The following is a 20,749-nucleotide window of genomic DNA, read 5'->3' on the forward strand; positions in this document are numbered from 1 at the left end:
CGGGTTATAGCCGGCAGGTGATTTGGCGGAAGTGGCCTGGTAGGATGTAGAGGAAAAGATGCATAGTTGTTAGGCGTCATCACAACTCAGGCATGAAAAATTTTGGAAGCCCTCTCCACGGATCTACCGGATAAACATCCCCTCGGCTCTTCCCCAAAAGTTGCGTGCCTTGTTGACATGATCCAACCCGAGCATCTCATCTCCGTCTTGGATCAGATCGACAATGATATCGTCGTCTTCAATGTATCTCGGTTTTGCATAAAGCGTTCTCGAGACGAGTGCAAACTTGATTTGCTGCAACAGCTTGCCTTTGATCCCTGTTCGCTTACTGATTCGTTCTTTGGTCTCTTTGAGTGCTTCGCCTGGTTTGAGCATAAACTTGAATGGGACACCGTGAGGTTTGTTAGCTTCTTTGTCGAAGTGGTAGCAGTAGATGAATCGGTCATCCTCCGAGGCGTTCAGTTCTTCGTCTGGGATCTTCTCAGCATATAGCGTGGTGAATTCATTGACTCCAACCACGTTGAAATCCTCGATGAGTTCCTTGTGGATTTTGCCGCCATGTACTTCGAGGACCCGTAAGCTGCGAGCTGTCTGTTCGTCCAGGTTGAGCTTCTTGGCAATGCCGGCGATCAAATCTCCAATGATGCCGTTTTTTGCGACGAGTATCTCTAATGGTTCCTGCCCCACATTAGATTGATGATTCACATTCAGCGGATAGAACTCTACCTCTTTGCTGATGCCGTCACTTAGCCAGATCACTTTCATGATCTTTTTTGTCTCGTAGTCGGCAAGACTTGTTTCCAGAACCTCGTAATACAATGCGTCGCCGCGATGAGTGGCATATCCACCGTAGGAGGAAAACTGTGACTGTAGAATTTGTTGGAGGTTATGGTTCATCCCGCGTTTAATCCACATTTTGATCTTGTTGTTGGTAGCGCTGATCGTGGCGAATCGAATGTGAGTTGGGTCAACCTTGAGGTGCTCGCCGACCTTAGCGGAAAGTTGATCATAGGTCATCTTCTTGCTGAGGCTGAGCACGAAGGCATCTCCTTCAGTGCCGGGTTTCGGATAAAAGCTGACCGGTATTCGGTTCAACAGGTAATCATAGTATTGTCGAGCATCGGTATATGTTGCAGTAGACAGATCAAGATCGGGGAGGTTCTGTTGAAAGCAGATGATGTCGCCGTCTTGAATTTCGGATTGTTGGAAGGTTTGTTTCGGCTTCATAGCCTCAATCATTGAGAATTTGATCTCTTCAAACAGCAGAATTGGCGTAGTTGGATCCCAATGCATGATTCGATTGATTTGAGGCGCGATTTCTTGCACTTTGTCCAGTTTCTTGACATAGACATGGCCAACGCCAGTCAGAGTCTGAGCCTTGACGTCGAAATATTTGAGGAAAACTAGGATTGGGACGTTGCCGCCCACGGCTTGTGCGAGATCTGGCCATTGGATTTTGCCGTCGTCCCCTTTGGTTCCATTTTCAGCCCACAGATAGAATGGCCTACCTCTTGACCCGTACTTATTCATTGCTTCTTCCATGGTTATTTCGACATCACGAATGGGTTGATCGGGGCGATTTGTTTTATTTTGTCGACCCACCATGACCCAAAACCGAATTTGATCAGACTCCAATCCAAGCTCGCCGGCAATGGTAGCGGCGAATTCGGTGATTTTGGTTGTGCGGAGGACACGGTGGACTTGGGCACTGGCTGGATCTGATTGCTCAAGCTCATAACTCGTCAAGTCGAACCCGTGATGCGCCTGGAAACTCTTCTCCGTAATCACGCCAACATTCATGTAGAGGTGAGCCTCCTCACGCTCCTTCTTTTTTCTGGCAAGTTCCGCTTGCTCCTCGGCAATTCTGGTTTCGATGTGTGCAGGGATATCAGACTCGCTCACACTAAGGAGGACGTCGTCAAGTCTGCTCTTCCGAATATATACCAACATATACGCGTTCATGGACCGCTTAGTAGAGTAGCCTCGCATGTACGGTTGACGTTGTCCGAGGCCACCATTGGCCACGTTGGCGTATTCTCCTCCAAAGTTTTCTTCCAGTACTTCTTTCATGGTTGATCGCGTGACTCGGTCGTCGTCGAATTTGTAAAAGTGACCATCTTTGGTGGGCTTAAGAAAAGCGTAATAGTGACCTGCATTGAAATCGCCGCTGTGGACTAGCACGCCGTGTAATTGGTATATCCACGGTTCGGTCGAAGCAGCTTTAGCTTCCTCTGATAGATAGAGAGATGCGTCAAATTCTTCGGGAAACTCGTGCCTGTCGTTGACCTTCATCATCGCATCGCGGTTGATATCATATTCGAATCTCTTCAGCTGCAGGTGAAGAACAGGCGGAAAGGATTCGAAGATGACGCCCTTGCGGGCGTCTTGCAGCTTGTAAGGTTCACCAGCGTCATACTTGTTTTCGCCCTCCAGCGTCTCGACTTGGATATAGTCCATGAAGCTCTCATGCAGGTTTTTGTTGCCCCTGACATTGAGTTGGATGTCCCAGAATTCCTCTATCCTCGAGGACTCGAAGTCGACGTTTATGCATGAAATGTAAGTCTTGGTTTTTCCGACGAAAAGTTCTGGCAAAGTTCGTTCTGCAGGTGTGCCCTTCATCTTCTTCTCCAAGACCTCCATCAATATTCGCGACAGTTCTTGAACGTCTTGCTGCTCGAAAATTTGCCGGGTGTCCCAACCAAACGACGCAGTTAACTCGTTCGTCGAGACTGCGAATCTATCTTTTTGCAGCCTATAGAACAACCGCTGAAGTGTCCAAGCACTGTTACTCCGGTTCGCTTCCTGCTCGGTGGGGATCTGGTAGACGGCCTTGCGGAACAAGTTTGTGAAATAGAGGGATTGGAGAAGGGAGTTCAAATAGCAGGTTGCACCTTGATTCTTTAAACCGACCATGCCCGTCTCCTTCTTTGAGTCGTACCCTTCAAAATTATGCCATAGGACACCAGTAGGGTCTTTGATGATGCGGACATAGGCTGTCAGTTTAGCTTCGTCATTCTCCACCAAGTGACGCGACCCATCTTCCCACGGTTGATGAAAGGCCTTCCTGAGTTCCACAAACCTTGTAAAGCCCCAGTCGCCTTCTTTTGCGTTGAACCTGTGAGTGGCGGTATGGGTTCGGTACAGGGTTGGATCGTTCGGATTCCACAGGACCAGGGCAAACTGAACGCAGGCGTACCAATCCGGCGGTGGGTCGCCCTCGAACCCGTGTTCTAGGTAGAAGGAGGCACAGTCAACCTGGTTCCCGTACGGGAAGAAGAGCACTCTCCAGGGATGGCCGCCACATTCAAATATTGGCCCATGCTCTCGCCGGGAAAGCGTCCGCCATTTTTCTATGTGCCAGGTATGATATGCTTCGGCTTCCACTTCGGCATCGGGGAGGTCGACAAGGACATGGCGTTTCATCGTCTCGACTGCGATATTGGTCAGTTGCGGGCAAGCGGAGAGAGAGTGGAAGGGCAAGCTGTCGGGTGAACATACAGTCATCAGCCCGGGGAAGAGCTTCTGCAGGTTCCTCTGAAGCATCGTCAGGAGAGATGTTGACAACCTCGTTCTCCTGTTGGTGGTACTGGTCGTAGCCATCAATCAGCATGTCCGGCCCTGCCAACTGCAAGTCATCGAACCGCGCGGCGAGGTCAGTATCCATGGCTGGTGAAAGATATACTGGTGCGGAAAGGAGGGTAGAGGCAACCTACGTTGTCCATGCTGAGGAGAATCTAGAGACGAAGGTGGTTTTAGGTGAGTGGAAGAGCAGGCGAGGACGGGAGGCGGCAGCTCTTTCCTCAGGTTTCCGCAGTCAACGCTGCAAAACGGCGAGATGTGTGTCGGTGGTGCAGGCAGGCTCGTCAGCAAAACAAGGGCAACCTTGCCACCTGCACGTGAGCCTGGAATCTAGATTGAGCGGCAGGGCCGATGAACGGCTGTGTGCTAGAAGAGTCGCGCGGGTAATTACCTGGGGTAGAAATGAAGATGGGACGAGTATCCAAGGGCCAAATCATTCTCAGTCGATGGTCTACAGGCTTCCAGAATAGACGTCAAATTGTTGTCTAGGCCGCACAAGCTTTTGAATGACGAATGGAGACTGCGCTCGCTGCCAAACGCCCACTCTCCGTAGCGTGAGTGACACCCATCGAAAAAGCACCTGTCATCGACATACCTACCTAACTAGGCTTTATCCCGCTAAGCAATAGTAACCAAAATTCCTCCACTGGCACGACCTAGGCGTCCCTCCCGGGGTGACTATGCCTAAACCGCCTAAACCGCAGGAATGCAGTCATGGCAAGGAAATTCCAATGCCAATCCCTCCCATTTTGCTCTTGGTATGACTCCATGCCCCTCTCCAACGACCAGAACTTTCACCGCGACTCTTTACACAACCTTCACTGCCCATGCACTTCCTCAGACGACGGTGACGGTGGCGAGATGATCGTCAATTGTCTATATGACTCGTCGGGCCTGTCGTTTGGTATGAAATGCTCCAGGTCGCTCAGTTCTCGAGGCCCCGAGCCTTGCTCCTAAACTTCTTCAGCCTTTGTGCGCAGTCCTGCAGATGGACGTCTTCTCAAGCAGGGAGAAATCCGCCTCCATGGCGGCCAGCTTCGACTTTGGATGAGTATGAGACTGGTCTCGCCGTCTCTTGTTTTGGTCATTTGCTAACAGCCATGCCGCAGTTGGGTCGACCGCCCAATTCGCCCCATCAGTCTGCGCCAGCTCTTCTTTTTTGGTCGGACTTTGACTGAAAGTCGCTTACTGAGCTCTGCCAACTATGTCCGTATGGAACTGCCTACAAGGTTCGTCTCCAGCCTGCAAAGCGTGCATGCAACCGCTCACCTGGTCCCAGACTTGCTCATCGCCTGCGAGACATGCAGCGTTTGCCCTATGTGGTGGTCACCAATCCGCACCTGTCATTTGTCTACGAGCTCTACTACAAGTCCTTTGAGAGTTTTCGCCGTGTCCCTGTCATCAGAACTGTGGAAGAAAATGATGCGTTTTGCAAAGTCATTGGTGACAACTTGAAGGAACATCTGGCGGTGATTCCCAATCTGGTCATGGGAGTGCTCGAGTGCCAAGACTTGGTTTCAGTGGACACAATGGACAATTTCGTGCAGGCCATGCTGCGAGCTCGAATCTCGAGACGAGTCATTGCCGAACAACACCTTGCCCTCACGGAAACGTTCAACTCGCCTTGGCACGTGCCCCAACCCAGCTCTGAGAACGAGTTTGTGGGCGAGGTTCTGCTCCGATGCAACGCGAAGGAGGTTATTGAACGTTGTGGCCGCTTCACCCAAGAGATTTGCAGATCGACCGCAGGCGCTGACCCAATGGTACCAGAGATTCGAATCCAGGGTCATACAGGGGCTACATTTCCTTACGTGTTGAGTCATCTTGAATACATTGTCGGCGAGTTGTTGCGGAATTCCATACAGGCGGTCATGGAGAAGTACCGGGATCCTCGAGAACCACCACCACCCATTGACGTCCTGATCTGCGAGGCACCCCAGAACGTGGTCATCCGCATCTCTGACCAGGGCGGAGGCATACCCCGAGACATCATGCCCTTTTTGTGGTCCTTTAACAAAGGCCCCAGAAGCGCTTCACGGCTACAAAACTTCAGGGACGTGCCAACCCTTGCAGCCACCATGCAGGAAGTGCGATTGCATGCGAGCGACAAGCCCAGCGGGAAAATCAGAGACACTTCCCTCAGCACATTGGCCACAAGGCCACCTGATCTCAGGTTGGGCATGGGTTTGCCGATGAGTCGTGTATACGCTGAATATTGGGCGGGCAAGCTCGAGTTGCATAGTCTCGAGGGTTATGGGGTGGACGCATTCCTGCAAATCTCGAAATTGGGAAACCAGAACGAACAGCTTACATCGCGCGCCACCATTGACGCCGTCTGAGCAGGGAGGCCTCAGAGAGGGGGGAAAGATGACCAGTCCAAATCTGACCTCGATGATCATTTCGCCGTACCCGTAACCAAGCAGAAATGAAGAGGCAGTCCTCGGATATTCCGCGAGTAGATGTTGAGAAGGGTTCTTCGCCTACAGATTACTGAAATCAGTCCACACAGTCACTGTAGGTAATGATTCATACAACGGCACCAGACACAAGGACTTCGATCAGACATTGCCAATTATCCTCCTGCTCTGCCAGCAATCGCGTAGAGATGGCTCGTACCTTGCGGCTGAGCTCTCGGCTTACCAGAGCTGCTTGCTTCTTCACGGGCGTCTCAAAGAAACGGGGTCTTCAATAAGGGAAGAATGTCACCCACATTCTTGCATGTCTGACTTGTGGTGTTACTGTCCGCTATTCCAGGTCATCACCGCATCATGGGAAGCCACAGAGGCCCTCGTGATGATGGTTTTAAGATGCGGATTCTCGTGAGAGATTGATCTCGACACACTCATCGGAAACCACCAGCTTCATGGTGTCGAGGGTAGTAGCTGACGTTGATGTGAATTGGGTGTCTAGAGAGAAGAAAGAAAGAAAAATTCAAGGCACGATTTTTCTCCACGGGCAGGGAAAGAGAAGAGTCGTGCCTGGAAAACACGCCTAGGGCCAAAGCGGCTAGCGGGAGCTGGGGGAAGATGGCGCAAACGGCTCATCGATTGGCGGGCTGCAGGGACGTCGAGGCCTCTAGTCGCTGGTGGCCGCCCAGACCAACTGAAATGCAAGCAACTGCGCTGCGAAGTCCAATCCAAACTGCGCTTCAAACCTTCTGATTTTGTATTCCGTGCTCCTTTGTGTCCGCAACATCTTCAAGAACGACTCCCAAAACCACTCCCGTTGATCATCCCCGGAGCCCATTTCCTCCTTGTGTCTATTACCATTATCGTGATCGCGAACTGCCCGCTCAACCACTCCTGACCTCTCTCGCTCGCGCCCGCCACCGTCGACCTTCCCTCCCTCCTCCGCCAGCCGTCTCGAAAAGCCCCAACAATCACTCGTCTCTCGGCTCTTTACGTCTCCGTTGACCAGTGCTTTAGTTGACGTCGACTGGGTGTGATCCCACTGACAGACCTCCCTGCCGCCTTACCTGATCCTCTCATGGAAAACGCAAATTTATGGACCAGACGCTCCAAGTGAGTCTTTCCACTATTCTACAATGGGATCGCGAGAATACCAATACACTAACCATCCCCACAGCACTGGCAAACTATCGTTGTCTATGAGAGATCAGGAGGGCAAGGATGTCAGCAAGATAGATTCCCCTCGATCCCACAGCAGCAGACGTTTCGGCGACACTTCGTCCCACGGCAAATCTAATCCCTTCAACGCCCTTTCCCCCTCCGCTACAAAAACCCCGTCAGCGAGCGCATCTTCAGCTTTCGGACTGGGTAGCGGGGCGTTTGCTTCCTTTGGTTCAGCAAAGACTCCAAAGACCCCTGGCGCCGGGTCAGCCTTTGATTTCTCGTCACGTGAGAAACCCGAGAAGAAAGAAAGGGACCCAGATACACCCGGAGAGACCTCAGAAGCAGAACCGTTACAAGAATCTCCAGGGTCACCTAAAACATCCTCGGAGCATCCTCTACGAAACACTTGGAATCTCTTCTACCGCCCTCCTGCCAATAAGTTCTCCGACTACGAGAAGTCTACACTGAAGCTAGCATCCATCAGCTCAGTGGAAAATTTCTGGACAATATACTCTCACCTCAAGCGGCCGTCTCTGCTACCTACTGTCTCCGACTACCATATCTTCAAGGACGGCATTCGTCCGGTCTGGGAGGACGAGGCTAACAAGAAAGGCGGCAAGTGGATCGTGAGATTAAAGAAAGGCGTGGCAGACCGATACTGGGAGGATCTACTACTGGCAATCATCGGGGACCAATTCATGGAGGCAGGAGAGGAGGTTTGTGGTGCAGTTCTCAGTGTCAGAAGCGGCGAGGACGTTCTGAGTGTATGGACCAAGATTGATGGTGGTCGGAACATCAAAATTAGGTATGGAGAGAGGACGGGTTCAAAGTTTATGGTGCTAACCATAAGACAGGGAGACCATTAAACGAATACTGGCATTCCCTCCGGACACTAACATTGTGTGGAAAAGCCACGACGACAGCATTGCGCAACGATCAGCTCTGGATGAAGCCAGACAGCAGAAGGTCAGTGGCGCTCCAGGTCATCCTGGAGCAGAGAGGCGACGTCCAACCATACACGAAGACTCTGAAAAGACTAAAGGCAAAGGGATATCATGATACTTGCTCGGAGATGGCTTGGGATGAGACGATCCCTCTTGTAGCATTATAGCATCAACGATTGGCTTTTATATTCCAGGATAGGATAGCTCGATTCTCCCATGGAATTCCAGCTGACTGCGGGTTGGTGCATCCAACAAACATTGTTTTGGGTCGTGCCTGTGTACTTTTTGTGTGAAGTGTAGCCGTTTGAGCCATGTAGCCTTGTCTTGTGCGTCTGTGTGTTGGGTTGCGGGGAAATAATCGGATTTGGCTCTTTTTTATAGGACTGCGCTCCGCAGTCACAGCAAGTGCACTTCACCCTGCCTCAGATCGATACCGCACCCATCCCCTTTGAACAACTACCTGGTGATGTGGTCTCGCGAAGGACGCATGGGTGGCCGCGTAACAAATGACAGTCCCCTGGCGCGAGGTCGTGCGTAGCACATTACAAAATCTTAGCCGGGATGGTCTCAGTTCAGCACTCAAAGCAGACAAAGGGCAGAGGGACCTAGACGACAATCCAAATACCGCATCTCTAGTCCCTCCACCTTCAAATGCCTCTCCATCGCAGTCACAGGGGGGACTAATATCCCGAACCTCTCCAAGATCACTCACTAAGGCCGTAGGAGTCTTCCTTGGTATGCACGACAATGCCGCATGCGCCCCGATCCATGTAAGTCACCTAGCTTCATGCTCAACCCTAGAGGGGCTAACAATGTTTTCACACATAGATTGATGGTGACGACGAAGTTGCGACAACGGACGAGAAAAGGCTGACGGCAAAGTCTGGTCTCCCTTCAACCCAGTATGCCTCCAAATTCCCAGGAAAAGCAAGGCCATGGACTGAGCAGTTCACTTCCAGGTCTAGTGGCCCAACTCTAGGACAGAGTACTCCGTGGTCGGAGCCAAGAGTCGAGGCCAGGATTAAGGGAGGATTGGTGTATGTCCCAAGCGCATATCAAAGGAACAGACTGCTGAAAATATCGCGTAGTAGGCGGGACCCCGGTGCTGTACGAATCGACGATTCAATGAGGAAGCCTTTCAAAGTACGCCATCCTTCCCTTCAAGCTTGGGGCCTCTGACAATAGATCCAGACTCCCACGGGGTCTTACCGACCATATGATACCTTGACAGCAAGATCGGATTTTCTTCAGCAGAGGACATCTCGGGCTCGTGCCACGGTAAACACCCCCAGTACGAAGTTGCTTGCTAAGGACGACGTGCATGCCAATGACCACAGTACACCAAATAAGAAGCGCAAGATCGGAGGCGGGCGAGGGTTCGGAAGTTCTGCTGCCTCGACCATCCCTCTCCAGGACAGTCAGAATCTGAATGACTCTGAAGATGAACTTGGACTGAACTCGAAGCCTGCTGATGGCAAGTGGTGTGGAAAGATCCAGCAACCCAGTAACTTGAATGATACGGAAGGAAATTGCGTGCGCCCACTAGGAAGTCGAAATAATGCCCACCATGCCCAGATCAATCAGATCGACCGCTCGTCGCCCGAGGACGAATTCGCTTTCGCTAAAGGCTCCGCACAGCAAAGGAGAGCCGAGAAGGATAAAATCCTCGAAAGCCCTTCAGATTCCCCGAAGCAGGCTTCGGCTCAGCCTCGCACCTCGCCATACTTTACGTTACCACGGACCAGGACCACAGAGAGCAGCGGGAAGAAGCACAATCGAAGATGGGATTCAACATCAGAGAGCCCGGATGCTTTGCAGAGTGCTGAGACTCTATCTACTCGGGCCCAACGAGTGCTGGGCAGTGCAGCTTATCCTAATATGAAAACCAAGGACCTCGGATACCTGATTTTAGGGAGCAACTCCAGTACTGTGATTGACAAGCAGTCGAGCGCGCATGTGAAGAAACCAGTCAACACGAAGACAACCTTTGCTCTGGAAGAACTTGTGTATAGAGGTCTGCTCGATACTTCAGGCTACATAATTGAGCTCGACAGGTCGACGAGGGAGGTGGCAATCAATATGAAAGATCCGTTGTTGGGCGACGAACCTCTTTCCATGCCCCGTGGCTTCAACCAAATTCGCAAGCTCGAACTTGGAGACAATCAGTCTTCCCTAGTGACGCTCCACTTTTCTCGAACCGTCATGGCGTCAGAAAAGATGTATCTCAGATTGGCATCTCACGAAGCAGCTGTCGACTTCGTTAACTTTCTGCAGGACACACAGAAGAAACTGAAAGTGAAGACCAAGGACGAGTAAGTATTTTGCACTTGTAAAACTGAGGTCTGTCTGACTTTGTCTAGTCACTGGATGGAGCTGGCCTTTGAAAAAGCCAAAAGTGGAGTTTCCGAACACAAAGAGGGAGCATTGATAAAGATTCATCGAACGATGGAATCATCTACCGAGAAATCAGAACCTTCGAATACAACAGGACCAGGCATCAGCAAGAAACGTGTTCGACTCGTCGACGCATTGGATGCACCAGTTGAGGCCCCACAACATTCTACCGTAACACCGGCCGCAGGTCGAAGGATGGCTGAGCCCAAAATGGACGCGACACTACAGTTGGCCCAAGATAGTGCATCTCCTGAGGAATCGACCCATCCCTTAGTTCTGCCACAAGAAGTTAGCCACCCACGAGCTGATAAGGAACAGTCCGGCGGTGGACAGAAACAGAACGAATCCTCACCAGAGCCAAAGGCATCTCCAACTGGAACTCTAGTCAGACGTTGGACTAAGGACCTCGTCTACCCGCAACCCGGGCGGAGAGCTGCAGTAGTCCCATTCGAAGATCTAAGACGACTCAATGATGATGAATTTCTGAACGATAATCTGATTTCATTTTTCATGAGGTATCTGGAAACCCACATGGAGAAGAGCAAACCCGAACTCCACAAGAGGATCCATTTCTTCAACACCTATTTCTACGAGGCTCTGTCCAAGACAAAGGGTAGGAAGAGCGGCATCAATTATGATGCTGTCAGTCGATGGACCAAAAATATCAACCTCTTCAGCCGCGACTTTATAGTTGTGCCGGTCAACGAGAATTTTCACTGGTATCTCGCCATAATCTGTAACCTGCCATACTTTCTCGGAGACCGGAAAGCAAAGACCGGATGGTCCGAGGAACTGCAATCGAGCGACCAACAGAGTGAGGAGGGAGAGCGCAGGGTTGAACTGCCGACCGACGAGACCCAGAGAACACTGGCCGACCTGTCACTCAGTGATGACGAGGAAAACAGTCAAGATCGAACCACGAGAAGACCTGGCCGACGGAAATTGGCTCGCAGATCACTGCCAAAGTATGAGGTAACCAAACCTGTCATTATCACGTTGGATTCTCTCGGGCTCTCACGAGCAGCGACATGTGCACTGCTCAAACAATATGTAGTATTGGAGGCCCGGGACAAGCGAAATATGAACATTGACGTGAGTGAACTAAGGGGAATGACGGCCAAGGAAATCCCTACTCAGAACAACTTCAGTGACTGTGGGCTTTATCTGTGCGTGTACCTGGAACAATTTGTCGCTGACCCCTACAATTTTATCCGCCGAATCCTTCAGCGGGAAGGGAATGCACAACAATGGCCGCGCAGAATTCACAGCGAGGACCTAAGGTCAAGACTGCTCGAACTGATCTTGGAAATGCATCGGCGGCAAGAAAAGCAAACCTCGGAGATGGAGGAGCCGTCCATTGGAAGCATCTTGATCGATAAACGAGAGATATCTCGCTCGCCGTCGCTAACTCAAGGGTCACTCACAAGGCAAGACATTCAAGAAGCGCAGAAGAGGTTCGAAGGCGTTGTGCGCAGCCATCCGTCAGGGTCGGGAGAGGATTTTGAGCATGCATCTCCAGATGCTGAGGTGAGAACTATGAAGAGAAAGAATACTGTGGCGGAGAGTTCAAAGACCCAAGACTCTGTGAACGAGGACGGGAATGGCGGCTCCTACGAACAGATGTCACCAGCACCAGCTGTACCTACGTGGGACACCAGATTTCCCCGGAAGCCACGCCCCGAACCCTCCCGTCTGCAGGCACAAGTCCGTGCAACTCCTCCACCACGAGATGTTCGCCCTGCACTAAACAAGAATTCCGTCTCACCTATGACGCTCATGAAACAGGCAACAGAAATAGACCCCGAAAATACTGGACCCCACTCGAACAAAAGACAGAAGCTAAAAGACGAAGACAACTTTGACGTAAGGCAAAGGTCGAGATCGCCGAGTCGAACAAGTGAGTTGACAGATTACCTTTCCGGGGCCGCGGGAGTCAGAACTTATCTCTATGGGATAGAGCAGTATGCTGCACGGGACGAGAACAGAGAGTGGACGAGTCCTAGTCCTGAACCAGAAGTCATCGCTGAGAGGAAAGTTGTTCCCAACAAAGAAACATCCCTTCTAGGCAAACGGAAGAAGCCAGGTGCGAAAGCGACAGCTCCCAACACTGCATCCGAGTACAAGGAATTTGTCGGGTTGGAGTCGAGGCGGGGAACGCCATTCTCGACTGCCTCCGGGGAGGCCGGGGCCGGTCGCGCACGTGCGAGAATGGGAAGGTATGATGGCGGCGAGGATGGCGAGATGCTCCTCAAGATGTGAGACGGCAGACATCGGAGAAATATGAGCAATATGGGAGACTATCCTGATCATGGCTCCTGGGTTCTAATGCTGTTTGGGGATGCACCTCGCTGCTGCACTGGTTGCAACTAGCTATCAATGCCATGCGCTCAGTCTGAGAGACAATTGAACGATTATGAAGGGATATTTTTACATGTAACGGCACACCATGACAGCCAACACGGCTTTTCTAGGTGTTTGATTGTGTGATTCCTATCTTCGTTTGTGTTCGTAGTTCGCAGCGGCATGGATATGTGAAGCACGGCCCCCTGGCAGACAAGACAGCCTAGCCCAGTACGTGTCAAAGTGTCTTGCTGAAACAGCGCATGGTGATGCTGATGATGGTGAAGTTCTTCCGTAGTAGAGGCCAGAGCCCCGAGCCTTGTCGACAGTGTCCTGTGCTGTGACCTTGCGCGTTAGAAGGCACGCCTTACTTGTATTGGCCGGCGAGGCAGGACCGCCAAAGCAGATCAGCGGGCACGGCAAAATGGGATTCGCAAACGATGTGGAAATCCACCCTCATCACAATGTAAGAGAATTACCGTGATAGGCACGCAAACACGGTGCGTTGCCAACATGCCTGAGGCTTCGCAAGGCTTCGATAACCCTGATTGAGCTGCTCCCGGTCCAAGTGTGGAGCGCTCTGTCACCTGTACTAAAGGGCCGGATCCCGTCGGTGGAGCAACAGGCACTTCTAGCTCTAACACCGTACTTGACCCTATTAACCGCAAATGAATCATGCCCTAAATAGGCCGGTTCTCATGCGGTGCCATCCGTCGGGATCAAGATTCCTACCGAGCTATGATCTTTCACCTCGCGTTCTTTTCTCCTCTCCAGGGAACGCTGGTGGTGAGCTATGATGCCGGTTCTCCTGGATGAAGAGTGACTAGTGTAATGGGAGAAGTTTGAAGTGGTGGATAGCGTTATGATTGGCTGGGGCGCCTACCCTAGACTATGGTTCTTCTTATATAGTCCTGGGGGACTATCCTTCATAGAATGGAGAATCAACCAAGTTACCAACAGAGAGGACTTCCCCTAGTGGAGTGTGCGCGTTGGGAAGAGGCTATGCCCACCGCCGTACGAGTTGATACCCATGGCTAGTAGCCTCGCCCCAGTTCACTAGTTTGCAATAGGATGAAGAACCACGCTTCATACAATACAACATACCCGGTGAGACACAGCAGTCCTGCCGCTGCCCGCAGCTGCACTATACAGGCCTGTGGACAGGCCGATACCACACATACCCTTGTGGTGAAACAAAGTCCACCGCCCCACCATCTTTCTGCACCAACATAAGGGAGAAATTCGCCACATCAGACTTCTTCCTAAGGCTGTCAAATTCATCGTCTGTCAGCCGATATCTCAAGGCGGCAGAGAGGAATTTGATTGTGGATCTGTGCTTCGACACGATGTAGAATCCGACACCCACGCGGAGAAAGACGCAAAGCGAACCAAAAATGACAACGACCATACCGACCCTAAATGTGTGCGATGAGTGGCCGTATGCCCAGACTCGGAGCCTTCGCGACACAGCTAGGCGCGGATACAACGCATCGTCTCCGGCAGAAGCGTCAGTAGCATTCAGCGTTGTGAAGTCCACTAACGTTAGGGCATGCAGCAATGACCCCGCGTGTAGGTTAGAGATTGCAACTAATCCAGGGTCTTCACCGAATGTCTGAGGCGTTTGTGTGGAGGCAGCTTTTTGCAGTGCGCCGACGAGATTCGATGCTGCCGCACTGTTGCCGTCGACCGTACCAAATCGGGGCACTGCCCAGGCTGCAAGGAGCCAGTCGGGATGAAGGGCGGTGGGTTGCTGCTTCTCAACTAGGTCACCAGCTGGCGAAATCAGACTGACCAGACCGAGCGAATTTGTCTCGGGAGAGATGTCAATACTGTACCAAACGGTGGCGAGATAAGTATTGCTGTAGCATATGAGCGTGGCATTGGGGCCTCCTGGCTGTGACAAGATATACTCGATGTATTGTTGTTGACCTGCCAGGTTGATTGTGGCACTGGGGGAATTTCCAGAAAACAGGAGATCCCAGTCGCAAGGTTGAGTGCCTTCACTCTGGAAGACACATGAGAAAGATTCCTCCCCAAGGAGTATGCTCTCGGTCTCCGCGTAGGCGCCGACTGAAACATTTGTCTTTGGCGTGCTGGCGATGTCTCCGATAAGGAAATGGGAGTTCGCCAGGCTGGCATTGTTCCACCCGAGACCAACGCGGATACATTGGTATCCGTTGTAGACTCCATCAATAGACCAGTTGAAATAATAGCAGCGCACAGATTTCGCCTCCGAGACAACGATTTCTGTGGCATTTCCCCTAGCGCAGCGCGATACCATTGTTCCGAGGCTGGGTCCTTGGCGTGACAGCGAGACGTCCAGCACATTCCTGTAGGAATTGTAGAGATCTTCGTCGAGATTTCGGTTCCATGCTGCGGCAATAGACCTCGCTTCTTCATACGTTCTATTGACAACCTGGGTTGCTTGGAACTCAACATAGTCATTAGACATTTCTCGTATGACCTGGCGGTTCGGTGTCCATACAATCGACTCAGTAGACAAAATTGTATTGTTGAAGGCGAATGACAAGCCACTCTCGCGGAAGATACCGAGATTCACACCATAACCTTGCTCATACTCTTGAAGGCCGTATAATATGGCTGACGATAGGGCATCCAGTGTTGGTAGGTAGTAATCCGTACAAGTGTAATTGCCACTTGCTAGCGATGAAGCATCACAGCCGGGTGCAATTGCAGGATTGCTCGGAGGATCTGACGCCGCTATCTCCCTCAATCTTTCCGCACCGGGAACGGTACTCTCCGACCATCCTAACGTCGGGATCACCAGTACAGCGGTAGCGGGGCCCATGAGGTTGCAGGTGATGCACAAAAGGGCTACCAAGACTGCAAACAAGGCAAGATTTCCCCTCCTCCGGCGACTGAAGAGGCCGGACGACGTCCAGAATGTACGGTTGAAAATTGTCGATATGTCTCCAAATTCCACATGCGCCAAAAGGTACGCAATCGGAAGTCCTGTACCCTGCCGGCCCAGCAGCATTGTCAAGTCATAGATCAAGCTCGTGGCGACAATGCTGAACCAGACCTCGAGTACTTTGGCCACAAGTTGCAACGCGCCCAAGATTTCGTGGTCGCTTTGATCCAACTTGGCCGCCCTCGATGAGGTATCTGACCGGTTGATGCCCAAAAGGCCAATGTAACAGTCGTCTTTGCGCCATTTCAGGCGGCAACCAACGCCGGCACCGACAGTCCAGTTGTTGTAGTTCAGGACGAGGAGGATAGCGATAGGGACGACCCAGGCAAGACAGAAGAGGTCAAACAACCTTCTCGAGAGAACAGCGGATAGCTTGTACTGGCGATCAGATTCGTAGGCAGCGGCCTCGGTACCGGCTACCACTGGAGGGTTTGAGAAAAGCGGTCTGTTCATCTGTCCCAGGTCATATTGATCAGTGATTGCCCTCTTGGACATAGCTACAGATGCCATAACGGATGACAATTAGTTGTTCTGCAAGCACAGGTGACGACCGTGAAACTTCTTCAAAAGGAGACAAGGAAACATTCTCTAGGTACGAACATCCGCAGAAAAGTAACAGCCCGGGGATGGGTTGATAGAGAGCGGGCAACCGCTGGGAGAAGGGGTAAAAGCACTGGGATAACAGGATCAGCAGAGGTCAAACTATCCATCTTCTGAGCAGGGCAAGGTTGTGGTCGACGTATTCGGGGCCTCTGTGATAGGACATACGATGCAGTATGCCTTGAAGTGTTGCCTGTCGATGCTGGTTAGCCTGGCATCTATTCCGTCTTCAAAGGTGTCCAGAACAGACTTTCATGCATCTGGATAGGTCTTCCGTGCTAAGCAACGAGTCAAAGGTTATCTTGCCCTGAAGCTTTCTTGGATACGAGTTCTGGCCCCACGAACAGGATTGGGGGCCACGAAACACGAGCAACGCTATCTAGTCTCAGCGGTCGCAATTGAGATAGCCAGTAAACGCCGGCGATGTAACCGCTTGCCCCAACGGCTTTTACTGAGTTGATCCCTTTCAGACTTCTCCCAACTCCATAGCCACATCACAAAATCAAGCAGCATAGTGGCAGCATACAAGCAGTACACTCTTCCAGGCTCCAGCGCGAGGCGAGGACGCTGTAGTTGTTTAGCTTGGCATAGGTGTGTGGTCTACTATTATAAACAAATATGCGTCAATTTATAATCGTGGTATGAATGACTCAAAGAGCAATGCAAAACCAGTATGACTCTTCGGCCCCCCACAGCTGTACGCGACCGTAGGGCCCTCTCTACACGAGACATTACCGTCAAACTTGGTGCTGGTCGACTTTAGGAATGGCACGGAGATACATAGCAAGGCCCGTGATAAAGAATCGTTTAAGCACCACGACGACTCTGGGATGATACCTACTGCTCCTGGAAAGCGTTATATCCTTGAGATTCGAGAATACTTATCCTGGGCGAACCAGGTACCCTTGTTCGGTGATCCCCCCGGTTCATATCTCGTCAAGGATTTTCGCAATTCTGGGGCACACGGTTACACGGCGGCAGGGCATCGATATGTTGACGAGCGCCCTCTCTGCCTCAAAGAGCACATCAGACAGATTACATTATGTGGCTGTTGAGCAGCCTCGACCTCGGCCTCGTCGCTGGCCAAGCCGCTAGTCTAGCCTTGTGAGAGTCTCGATCAGCCTTGTTATTACTATGATAGTAGATGGAAGGAATAGACAGAGCGGGTCTCGCTAGATCTAGACCTATCTAGCTATTTAGGAGAGATCTTCTTACTACAGCACAATTTATATTGCAACGTAGCACTTCTGGGTTTGTCATGCACGTGCAACAACGCACAGGGGCCTGTCAGGAAGGTCGGAAATCGAGAATGCGTTTCTGGTCGGTGCTGGCAAGACAACACCACCGTCCGTCCACATATCAGGGGTCCCCACGGTTGCGTAAAAGTCTATGCTAGGTAGCGTTCCAGTGTTCCTTCGAACAGGTGGCATATAGTGGCTTCATGGACGAATTAAAAATTACCTAGTGTCTACCACAACGCTATTACTACACCATTATGTTCGTTACTTTTATATCAGTCTAGCCAGCACCGACCTTTTCCCAATCTACTGGCACACACAGTCTCTCCTTTATTTAGCCCTGAAGTAATACAAGATCGTGCGTTAAGCTGTGTCGTCTCTCGCAACAGAGAAAAGGAGGAAGAGGAGCGCCACAATGGCAAGGAATTGGCTGTAATAGCTCAATGACGAGCTAGTGTTATCTATTGGTTGGTGTGCTGTCTCTGTCGGAGGAGAAAAGAGGAGGGGGAGAGTGGGTAGAGAAGGCTAAATAGTCCTCGGTACACCTTCTATCCTCTCAGGCAAGTGGCATAAGCCTCGGCGAGGTACCTTCCCATCTAGCACATGCATGTGACAAGCGGAACAATATTATTAACAGCAACGATTTCCACTCGTGGATTAGTCTGGGGCGTGTTTTTCACACCTCGTTATTAACGTTCTTCGCTTCCTGGATTTTGTCCATCTTCTCCACCGTCGCCTCGATGCGATCCGTCATAAGCTTCTTGACGTCCTTCAAAAAGGCGACGGCGACAATGGCGAGCACGGTGAAGGGAATTATACTTGACCACGCCAGACGGTATGCGTGCGCATATGTCCAGTGGCCCGCACTCACTGCTTCGGCGAGAATAGGATCCGTGAGCCCCTCGATGGAGTTGAGAAGGGTTTTATTTCCGCTGCGGATGCCGGTGATGAGGTCTGGCACGGAGGAGGAGGGTAGACCAGCGTCGATGGCGGCGCCTCCAACGTCCCTGGCATAATGCGACGTTAGGTACCCGTTGATGATGGAGTTAAGGACTGCAGCGCCAAATGCGCCACCGATCGCACGGGAGGTGAACGCCAGACCAGTGGCGGTAGAAAGAAACGCGTGAGGAGCGGTAAATTGCACGGTGGCCACAATGAGCGTGAGCGGCCCGGACTGGCCGATGCCGCAGAGAACGTTGAAGACATATTGGACGTTGGCCCAGGAAGGGCGGATGTTTGCATAAAGAATGGTGACGATCAAAAACAGGGTGAAGGTCACCACAAGCGGCCACTTGAGGTCTTTGTAGCGTGTGGCATACCACCTGCGCAAGTGTCAAAAGCGAGTCAGGTCGGGAGGGGACAGGAAAGACATACGTAATTGGGATGGAGGTAACAAGGATCGGCACTTGATAAGACATCTGACGCACCGCAATGTCCCACGAGTTATTTTCGAAACCAAGATTAAGGACAAGTTGGGGCGTGATGGCGTTGACAGCGGAATAGTAGACCCATCTGGGGTTCCAGTTAGCTTCCTAGCTCATCCCACAATTGAGCCACAGCATCAGATGCTCACCCCTCGACAGCGAAGGCAAATATAGCCAAGGAAAAGTTGGGGCCACCCTTGAAAAAGACGTGGGCGATGATGCCGTCGTTGCGGCCCTTCCATTCTACTTCAAAGTCAGCATCGAAGGCCAGAAGAGCGGTAGGACATTAGACAGCGGGGAACACTTACCGTAAACGCAAAACAGAACCAAAACGACGCAGCCAACAGTCAGTGGGGCAACTACTTGGCCGCTGGCCCAAGGGTAACGGCTCCCACCCCAGTTGAGGGACAAGAGCATTAATGTAGTGCTGACAATGAAGAGACCAGAGCCGATAGGGTCGATAGCCCAGAACATCTGACGCATGGTCATTCGTGGGTAGTCGGACCGGCGCTGTGGCCAGTAGAAGACTAGGAACCCCAGAGCCGTTGTCAAGTGGAATGCAACCTGCATCCAGAAGATGTAGCGCCAACCCGAGGCTGAGATGTTGGTGACCGCACCCGCCCCGAGCTTACCCACGCTGTTACACGCTATCAGCTTATTTTGTAGTGGGTTAAGAGAGAAAACAGACGGAAAGAGGGCAATGGTCTACTCACAGGCTTCCTACAGCTCCTCCCACAAATGCCATGCCGTTAGCAAGAGGGCGGTACTTCATGGGCAGGACCTCGGAGGGAATGGACTGCACAATGGAAATGCAGGCGAGAGTGGTGCCAATTAGAATACCCCCGCCGATAAGCATAGACATGTCCTTCGATAAGGCGCAGACGACAGCTCCAGCGGCAGCGATGATGGGCGGGATGCTCACCATCCACTTGCGGTCTAGAACATCTGAGAGACGGCCGACAATTGGTGAGAGGACGCTCTGCATTAGCAAGGGGCCCTGTAGAAGTACGAGGTTAGATAGAATAGGATAAATTCGAAACACGTAAACACCATGTTGTCGACGAACCTGAATGATCCAAGTCGAATTGGGGGCGTCGCCTATGTCACGGACGATGAAGGCGATAACAGATGTGGCCGCGGCGACCACGAAGACTTGGGTCGTAATGCTAGCGAAATGTCAAAATGCCGGAAACATCAGTGAAAATGGCTGATACGAGCCTTGGTTGGGGGGACGTGAAAGGAGGAGTGGGGGGGTTCCATACGAGAAACAGGAGATGAAGACAACAACCCAAGTCTTCCAGGAGAGCTTCACTTTAACCGCTACCGGCGAAGGGATCTGGATTTGCTCGCTGGCAGTCTTCTCGCGATGTTGCGAGGTGTCTACCACCTCTACGGGCTCAACCCGAAACTCTTCGGACTTGCTGTCGGTGGTAGCCATTGTCAACACGAATGGGAGAATCTAGGAGTCCTGAAGCTTGCGAGGAGGCGGTGGACAACAGTGGTTATATATTCCGCCTACTGCATGCATCGGCAGTTGTATAGACGTTCAGCGGTCAACTGCCAAGAGTGCCATATTGGCCTCCTATCCGATGCCGCTTGCTTGGCACATAGACTCTAGCAGAGGAATGTCCCACAATTTTGGGGTAGGGGCCCTGGTTGTATAAAGCTGCAAAGAGTATGTTGGCCAGGGTTGGCTGAAAGGACCCCCGCATTTTCTTGGCCGAAT

General features: G+C 51.7%; 6 protein-coding genes across 6 annotated transcripts; 3 read left to right on the plus strand and 3 right to left on the minus strand.

Annotated features, from left to right (window-relative positions):
• Positions 1-123: 123 nt before the first annotated feature.
• Positions 124-3,664, minus strand: Z519_00943 (uncharacterized protein; the record flags this gene model as incomplete). The annotated part of the gene is made up of 2 exons (XM_016758700.1): positions 124-3,431; positions 3,499-3,664. The coding sequence occupies 2 exons, from the start codon at positions 3,662-3,664 to the stop codon at positions 124-126; spliced, it is 3,474 nt and encodes a 1,157-aa protein (XP_016625949.1).
• An 826-nt stretch (positions 3,665-4,490) lies between these two features.
• Positions 4,491-5,918, plus strand: Z519_00944 (uncharacterized protein; the record flags this gene model as incomplete). Its single annotated transcript, XM_016758701.1, has 3 exons — positions 4,491-4,630; positions 4,689-4,808; positions 4,859-5,918. The coding sequence occupies 3 exons, from the start codon at positions 4,491-4,493 to the stop codon at positions 5,916-5,918; spliced, it is 1,320 nt and encodes a 439-aa protein (XP_016625950.1).
• A 1,205-nt stretch (positions 5,919-7,123) lies between these two features.
• On the plus strand, positions 7,124-8,210 carry Z519_00945 (uncharacterized protein; the record flags this gene model as incomplete). Its single annotated transcript, XM_016758702.1, has 2 exons — positions 7,124-7,956; positions 8,006-8,210. 2 exons carry the CDS (start codon positions 7,124-7,126, stop codon positions 8,208-8,210), a joined length of 1,038 nt encoding a protein of 345 aa, XP_016625951.1.
• A 391-nt stretch (positions 8,211-8,601) lies between these two features.
• Z519_00946 (uncharacterized protein) lies at positions 8,602-12,748 on the plus strand (the record flags this gene model as incomplete). The annotated part of the gene is made up of 5 exons (XM_016758703.1): positions 8,602-8,865; positions 8,924-9,132; positions 9,184-9,238; positions 9,287-10,407; positions 10,456-12,748. 5 exons carry the CDS (start codon positions 8,602-8,604, stop codon positions 12,746-12,748), a joined length of 3,942 nt encoding a protein of 1,313 aa, XP_016625952.1.
• A 1,225-nt stretch (positions 12,749-13,973) lies between these two features.
• Z519_00947 (uncharacterized protein) lies at positions 13,974-16,256 on the minus strand (the record flags this gene model as incomplete). The annotated part of the gene is made up of 1 exon (XM_016758704.1): positions 13,974-16,256. The coding sequence occupies one exon, from the start codon at positions 16,254-16,256 to the stop codon at positions 13,974-13,976; it is 2,283 nt and encodes a 760-aa protein (XP_016625953.1).
• Positions 16,257-18,275: 2,019 nt separating this feature from the next.
• Positions 18,276-20,461, minus strand: Z519_00948 (uncharacterized protein; the record flags this gene model as incomplete). The annotated part of the gene is made up of 7 exons (XM_016758705.1): positions 18,276-18,921; positions 18,974-19,111; positions 19,173-19,269; positions 19,332-19,660; positions 19,737-20,020; positions 20,090-20,189; positions 20,286-20,461. The coding sequence occupies 7 exons, from the start codon at positions 20,459-20,461 to the stop codon at positions 18,276-18,278; spliced, it is 1,770 nt and encodes a 589-aa protein (XP_016625954.1).
• Positions 20,462-20,749: the final 288 nt, after the last annotated feature.

This window comes from Cladophialophora bantiana (assembly GCF_000835475.1).
Source record: "Cladophialophora bantiana CBS 173.52 unplaced genomic scaffold supercont1.1, whole genome shotgun sequence".
NCBI classification, from domain to species: domain Eukaryota; kingdom Fungi; phylum Ascomycota; class Eurotiomycetes; order Chaetothyriales; family Herpotrichiellaceae; genus Cladophialophora; species Cladophialophora bantiana.